This window comes from Corvus brachyrhynchos, unplaced genomic scaffold (assembly GCF_000691975.1).
Source record: "Corvus brachyrhynchos isolate BGI_N302 unplaced genomic scaffold, ASM69197v1 scaffold48, whole genome shotgun sequence".
NCBI classification, from domain to species: Eukaryota; Metazoa; Chordata; class Aves; order Passeriformes; family Corvidae; genus Corvus; species Corvus brachyrhynchos.
The window spans coordinates 5,510,509-5,517,079 of record NW_008240027.1 but is presented as its reverse complement, the minus strand read 5'-3'; the positions used below and the strand labels follow the sequence as shown (position 1 = coordinate 5,517,079).

General features: G+C 44.8%; 1 protein-coding gene across 1 annotated transcript; it reads right to left on the bottom strand.

The window, feature by feature from the left end:
* Positions 1–329: 329 nt before the first annotated feature.
* PIF1 (PIF1 5'-to-3' DNA helicase) lies at positions 330–6,569 on the bottom strand (the record flags this gene model as incomplete). Its single annotated transcript, XM_017743460.1, has 10 exons — positions 330–1,089; positions 1,397–1,588; positions 2,533–2,678; positions 3,218–3,305; positions 4,094–4,200; positions 4,880–5,019; positions 5,426–5,532; positions 5,607–5,721; positions 6,277–6,430; positions 6,527–6,569. Coding segments are annotated over 10 exons (1,149 nt in total), but the record flags the coding sequence as incomplete, so codon positions are not given.
* Between the last annotated feature and the right edge of the window lie 2 nt (positions 6,570–6,571).

Below are 6,571 nucleotides of genomic sequence, written 5' to 3'. Positions count from 1 at the left end.
CATCATAAAATATACAAGTTACTTTAGCTTTAAGCAAAGTGCTAAAATACAAAGACCAAAACTTCTCCTCTATTAAGAGGGCAGTATATTAGTTCTGCTCATCTCTGCTTTTACTGAAACAAGTGAAGTTACAGCTCACTTCACATGTCCTTAATCATTATTCTCTATTGCACATTCAAGTTCCACCTTATTAGTCCGACACATTTTTTCCAGGAGAAACTCCCATCTGAATGGGAACCTCACATGTTTAAACAAGAGGGAGTCCCACCAGCACCCATCTCCTCTCACCCCCTTCTTGCTCATGGAGTAATGAATCTTCGCAGTTCTTATAGTTCCATAATTATGGGTATAAGATGTAGGACTTCCTCCTATTTTTAGATAGTGAAAGCTCATCTCAAAAGGTTAAAAAAAAAAAAAAAAATTCACATCTTATTGTATGCAACACCCTAATAAAAATGCTATGTATCAGCATAACAGGCAGTGTGCAACTTTGACAGTTCTGCTTGTGGAAGGAGTTATGCAAAGCCTCCTGGTGTCAGGCAGCAAGAACAGCTCTTCTCTTGCAGGAGAATCAAGTATTCCAGATATTTAGCACTGCTTTCCCTTGTGTCAGCAGCTTCTGTGAACAGTCCATGCAAGCAAAGGAGGCACACACTTTCCATCTCTCAGCAGTGGTATACTTGAAAGGCACACAGGTTTCAGTCTGTATGTGCAGAGAATAAAACACAATTAGCAGGCAGGAGAGAACTGTAGAAACGTCTCTCAGGCACATCCTTGTTCAGTCATTTTGTTTACTAGAGTTGCTTTTGTGACACAGGAGTACTCAAGGCTGTGGGCTCAGAAGGGGTCTTCAGAAGCCTTCCAAATTCCAAAGGCATGAGATGGGATAGTTCTACATGTCCAGAGTTATCTGAATGAAGCAAACATCTAAAAAATTTCCTTTGACTTTGCCTATGTCATCAAATATACACAACAAGATTGCTGCATCTCAGCAGTCTGTGCTGACACCTCACAGAGACCAGCAGAGCATTCTCAGTTGCACTCCCAGTTCTCCTTCTCATCAGCATCTGAATTGGTGTGTAGTGAATCCTTTGGGGAGTAAGAAGAAAAAAAAAAAAGGCAACAGATTTATTTTGTGCTCACTTCTCTTTCATTCCTTCCTGCAAGAGGAGGATCAAAGAATCCCAACCCATCCTTTCACCCAGAGGGCCCAGCAAGTGTTACACAACCCCAACACTACAGTAGATATTTTGTCACCAAGAGCTGCTCTGCAGTTTCATCTCTCTTGCCACTGCAAGTGTTGATCTTGCTTAGGAAGAAAAAGAAACATCTCGGTGCGAACATGTCTATCCTGGTTGCACAAGGCAGGCTTTGCTAGTGTGAGATTTTTCTTTACCTGGCTTAGAAGCTGATGACGTCTCAGCTGTCTGTAGAACTGCAGCACAGCAGGATCAGCTCTCACTACTTTTGGGTCAAAATCCAGAACACGGAGACCTGCAAGGCTTCGGGCTCGGGAGAGGGCTACATAAGCCTGCCCACTTTCAAAGACACGAGACAGGGAGATTTCCACACAATCTAAAGACATGCCCTAGCAAAGGCACAAAGAGCTTTGTTACAGAGCAAACAAACAAGAACATTGTGCTGTCCTAACACTAACCTAACCCGTGAGTCTGTACAGGGTACCATCTTTGGTATAAGGTTTTGATTTTAAAAAAGGGAATCAGTAGAAAGCAAAGGCAGTTTTCCACTGTCAGGAAATTGCTAGTAGATAGTAGGATCCACTAACTGACTCCAGTGAGCCTCTTGTTGTGTGAAACTCCATAAATCCCATCTAATTAACACAGCAGGGAAAGAAATCCTGCTGGTTTCACTCCTAGTAGTTAACTGGAGCAGGCACCATTCTCAAGCAGTCCTCAGGCAGACCTGAGAGAGTTTGGGTAAGGCCTGGCCAGCCCTGTCTCATGGGTTGTCCCAGGTGCAGCAGAATTTACAGAATGGCCTGGTTTAAACTGTGGCATGGGAACAAACTCGCAGGCCTCTAAGACCAATCATGAAGTCTTCTGGAAAGGAAGGAACTTTTAAAACATTACACTGTTACATTGAAAGTTATATTGAAAAAATCCCCACAGCACAGCGCCAGAGGGCGAGTCCAGCCCAAAGAGCACAGCTGTGGCACCAGCAGCTTCCTCAGTTATGCTGCAGAGCTCAGGGTCCCTAATGCTGGTGACTCTCAGGGAAACACTACTGTCATCAGCCCACAGTGGTAAATAATGCTGCTTTATAGTCAAACACCAAGTCTGCAGATGGCAGTGCCCTTACAGAAACCCCAGTAGTACTGACAGCCCATCTGTGACCCTACAGGCAAGCATCACAAGCAGAAGAGATGCTATCTCTCTGCAGCTAGACACATATTCTAGAGTTCCCCTCCAATAAGGGCCTTTCAGCTTTCCCTCCTGTTTCACCAGCAATGCAAGCTCACCCAGGAAATAATGTTTATAATGGTGTAAAAGTCTAAAGACAGCTGACACCCACCTGGCTCTTGTGAATGGAAATGGCCCATGCCAATTTTAAAGGCAATTGCTGACGACTCAGATGAATTCCTGAGGGTCCTTTGAAGACCCATTTCTCCATTTTTATGAGCTGCGTGACCCCACAGAGAAACCTCACTTTAGGCAGCCCTGTAGGAATGGGAGCAGGAAAGAAACAGGGATGTGTTCCTGACGCTCAACAGCCAGGATGTCAGCAGCTTAAGAACACCTTTTTTCTGCCTAAACCAAACCTAAATCCACAGACAGTATATAGCATGTCCTGAAATGATGTTTGACACCTACTTAAGCAGGAGAATTTAAGTCAGATATTTTAGCAGTTGAGATGCAGAGAAAAATACATTTTCCAGGTACCAGAACATTATTCCTTGAGAAAAACAAACAAAAATCCATCAAAACTTGCTTCAACAGAACAAACAGGAAATTGAAATGAGCATACACATTTACATACAGAATACAGAAGAGAGAACACAAGAGGCCTACAGATAGCTACAGCTGATGCAGTGCATGACATCACAGCTTGTGAGAGCCCCAAGCTTGCAGAGATCTCCCTGCTTTCCCTCAAATTATTACCAAGCTGTAAACAAAATTAAGAAGTCATCAGCCACCAATGACAAACTGTTTTGCTATTTTCCCACTTCCTTCAACAAAAGATCAAAAGGCTTACTTACCCTTCTGTTCACTTTCAAATCCTGCAACAACACCTCGTGCCCCATTCACCAGCCCTCGAGACACATCCAAATTCTTTGCTAGCATCACCTACAGCAAAAAAGAAAATTCTTTAATGCACTGGTTCTACTGCCTGTTCAGCCACCTGCAGCTAAACTTCTTGCCAGAAAGCATAAGCACATCAGGCTGATTTGGCCAAATCATCCTATCCTGCCTATTGCAGCACCATCTCCAATTTGATTGAAATTGTTTCACAGCCTTTCCTTCCTAGGATTCCTAACTATATCATTTGACAGCACTGAACACTTTACTTGAGCTATTTCTGTCCACAGCTGTGAACTCAGATCCAGGGAGCAGTTTCCCCTTCCCCAGGCACCAACCAGCCTATGCATATATAGATTCTGGGAACAACTAAGGAGCAAGTTTCCAAAGCAAACAGTGCTACTACTAAGTACAATCCCACATCCTTTCCACTCTGACAGCCCTAGCTCAGAGCAAGGTGCCCAGTCCAGCAAACATGGCAAGCTGTGCTATACCTTTACAGGCTGGGACTCCTGCTGTACCTGGAGCTGAGACTGCAGGCAAGGACTGCTTGTGCTCTCTGCTACTGGAAAGCTTCCAAATTTGATGGGACATGTCTGTCAAAGCCACAGCAATCACCACTGTCCCCAGGACATGGACCTGTACTCACCCTCTATCTGGGTAAGATTCTAAGCAGAATAGATACAAAGATTGGGAGTCTTCTTTTGGCCTGGCACAGCCATTCTAGATTGAATTTGCATTCTATATATTAATCTACTCTATACATTTCTCTGACATTCTTTTATTTTTCTTATGCCATTTGATCTGGTCTATCATACATGTATGTACACACTTACCTGAGCTCCGAGCTTTAGCTCAACTCTACCACCCACAGGACACTGAGCATCAATTAACTTCCCTAGCATTGGGTCACTATCCAAAGCCTCAAACACGTGCACTTCTCCTGTTAAGGAAAGAAAGACAGAAATTGCAACCATTGAACATATTCTACACAGCATTTCAGGAGGTTCAGCATTTATTTCTAACAGCAATTCCTCTTTTAATATCCATTTTGCTCTGCTGCTAGGACATCCTCACACAAACCTTGTCACATCTAACAGCAGAGAGCTCACTATTGCCTCTCTTCCCTATATAACTTCCAGAGCATGAGAAGGCACAGGAATCAAAGGTCAGCAGTAAATAAGATCTGGGCAGACAGCATTTTGAGCAGTTTCACTTACTACCAACACCAGATCTCTAAAGCAGAGTAAGGAAGAATCCAAGGGCCAGCAAGGGAGGCAAAAAATTAAGTAGCCCTTAATTCAAGTCATGGCTGGAGAGAGCATGGCCTTTCTAAGATGCTATAGAAAGAAAAAGCAGGGGTGTGGAGGCAATAAATTACCCACCCCTACCTCACAGCAAGCCATGAGATTGCTGTCTGTTACAAACCAAATAGTGACATTGTGGATTTTTAAACAAAAAACGGTGAACTTTTTCCCCAGACCGCTCAACTCCAATGCACAGGGCTTGGACTGGTGCTGTTGTGCATGACAGAACACACTAGTTCCACCTGACACCCAGGACCCCCATTGCATCCACGCAGAGCTCAGCCCCAAAGCCAGCAGTTTCCCCACAGAGTTCACCTGGTAGCTGGTGCAAGCGTCTCTCATTGGTTATTTCTACATCATCTTTATGGGTGCAGAGCCGCGTAGCCAGGATCCCATCACGCTCAGACCTGTGAGCAGCCGTCTGCATCAGCTGTCTGGTGACCTCCTCTGTGCACCTGGTAGGCAGGAAAAGGGAATTATTCTTTAAAGTGAACAGATTTGAGCAGCAGTAACCTCCACACAGCTGGATTAGTCTGTGCAAGATGCAGGCCTCCAGAGAGGAAAGAAAAAGATACCTGCATAAAGTCAGACAGCAGAGCCAGAATGTGCCCCAGCCCTGTCCTGGCCACTGCCAGCTCAGGATCCTTTGAATTAATTCATAGAAATTGCAGAGAGACCCTAGGAAGTGTCTTTGCTTACCAGAGCAGCATATATGAAACCCATCTACATTAACTAAAGCATTTATAGCTTTTGCCCACAGCTACACATTCCTGATGGAACACATAAAAGTGACAAACTGCTCTTTCCTCTGCTCCATCAGTGGGGAGCAGGGATTACAAAGAGAGAGGAGCTTCCCCTCACCTGCCCAAACGGATTGCATTCAGGAGCGAGACAAAGGTCTTGTCAGTCTGTCTCCGCACTTCAGTCAGCTCCATGTTTATGTGGATGCATTTTCTCCAGCTTTTTGCCTGGAAAGATCATTATCTTGTTAAGAAAGAGGCAGATGTGAAGTATGAGAATGAGTTTAGGAACAGTTTTGTACCTGGAAGCAGAACTTGGTTTCTTCATTAGCCTTGCAGACTGGAGGTAGCTGTAAGAAATCCCCACAGATAATTAGCTGAATTCCTCCAAAAGGTTCATCCCGTTTTCTGACTGCCCTGAAAGGGATGGAAGAAAAGTTTTGAATGTCCTCCAGAACTTGGACATAGTCAGGTCCCAGAAGTTACTTCTTAATCTATCAGGATATTCAAACATAGACTACCTGCAGTGAAAGATGTTTATCCCCAGTTGTGTCAGAAGAGCTCAAATAATTAAGCAATGCTAGTAGTGCAAAACATTAAACCTGCTTTGCTTACCTACCCCCGAGGTCATTTACCAATCTTGGTTGCTTAGTGGCTGTCATACTACAGCTACTTCCCTCTACAAGAGAGACCTTCTGGGCACAGCTGTATATTCTGGACTCAGCTCTATAGACAACACTTAGCTCACAAGATGAGGAGAACAACCCAAACAGCCACAGCTGTGAGTGAGGAGGGGACATGACCAAAACCTATCTCATGGTAAAGGTCTGCCCAGATGCTATGATTTCATACTTCCTTACAGTTCTGTACCAGCAGCTGCCTTGTATCCATTCACAAAACTAAAGAAAGGAAGCAGCCTGGAAGTTCAGGGAAATTCATTTCCACTAGTTGTTTGACCTGACAACTGCTCACCTTGCCACTGCCTCCAGCTTGTCAAAGAACTTGCCATCCACCATTGAGATCTCATCGATAATTAAGTGCTGGCAGCCCAGCCAGTGCTGGCGCACCCCCGGCCTCTCTGCCAGCTGAATGCACTGTTCCAGCGGTGCCTTCCCAGAGCCAATCCCTGTCAGAAGAGAAAAAAGTAATGCTTTAGGATGCTCCTGATTCTTTGGGAAGGGAGTGAGAGCCCCCAGCCCCTTGCTGTCGGGCAGGCCATCACCTGCAAAGGCATGGAGAGTAGTGCCACCGATGTGACAAGCTGCCA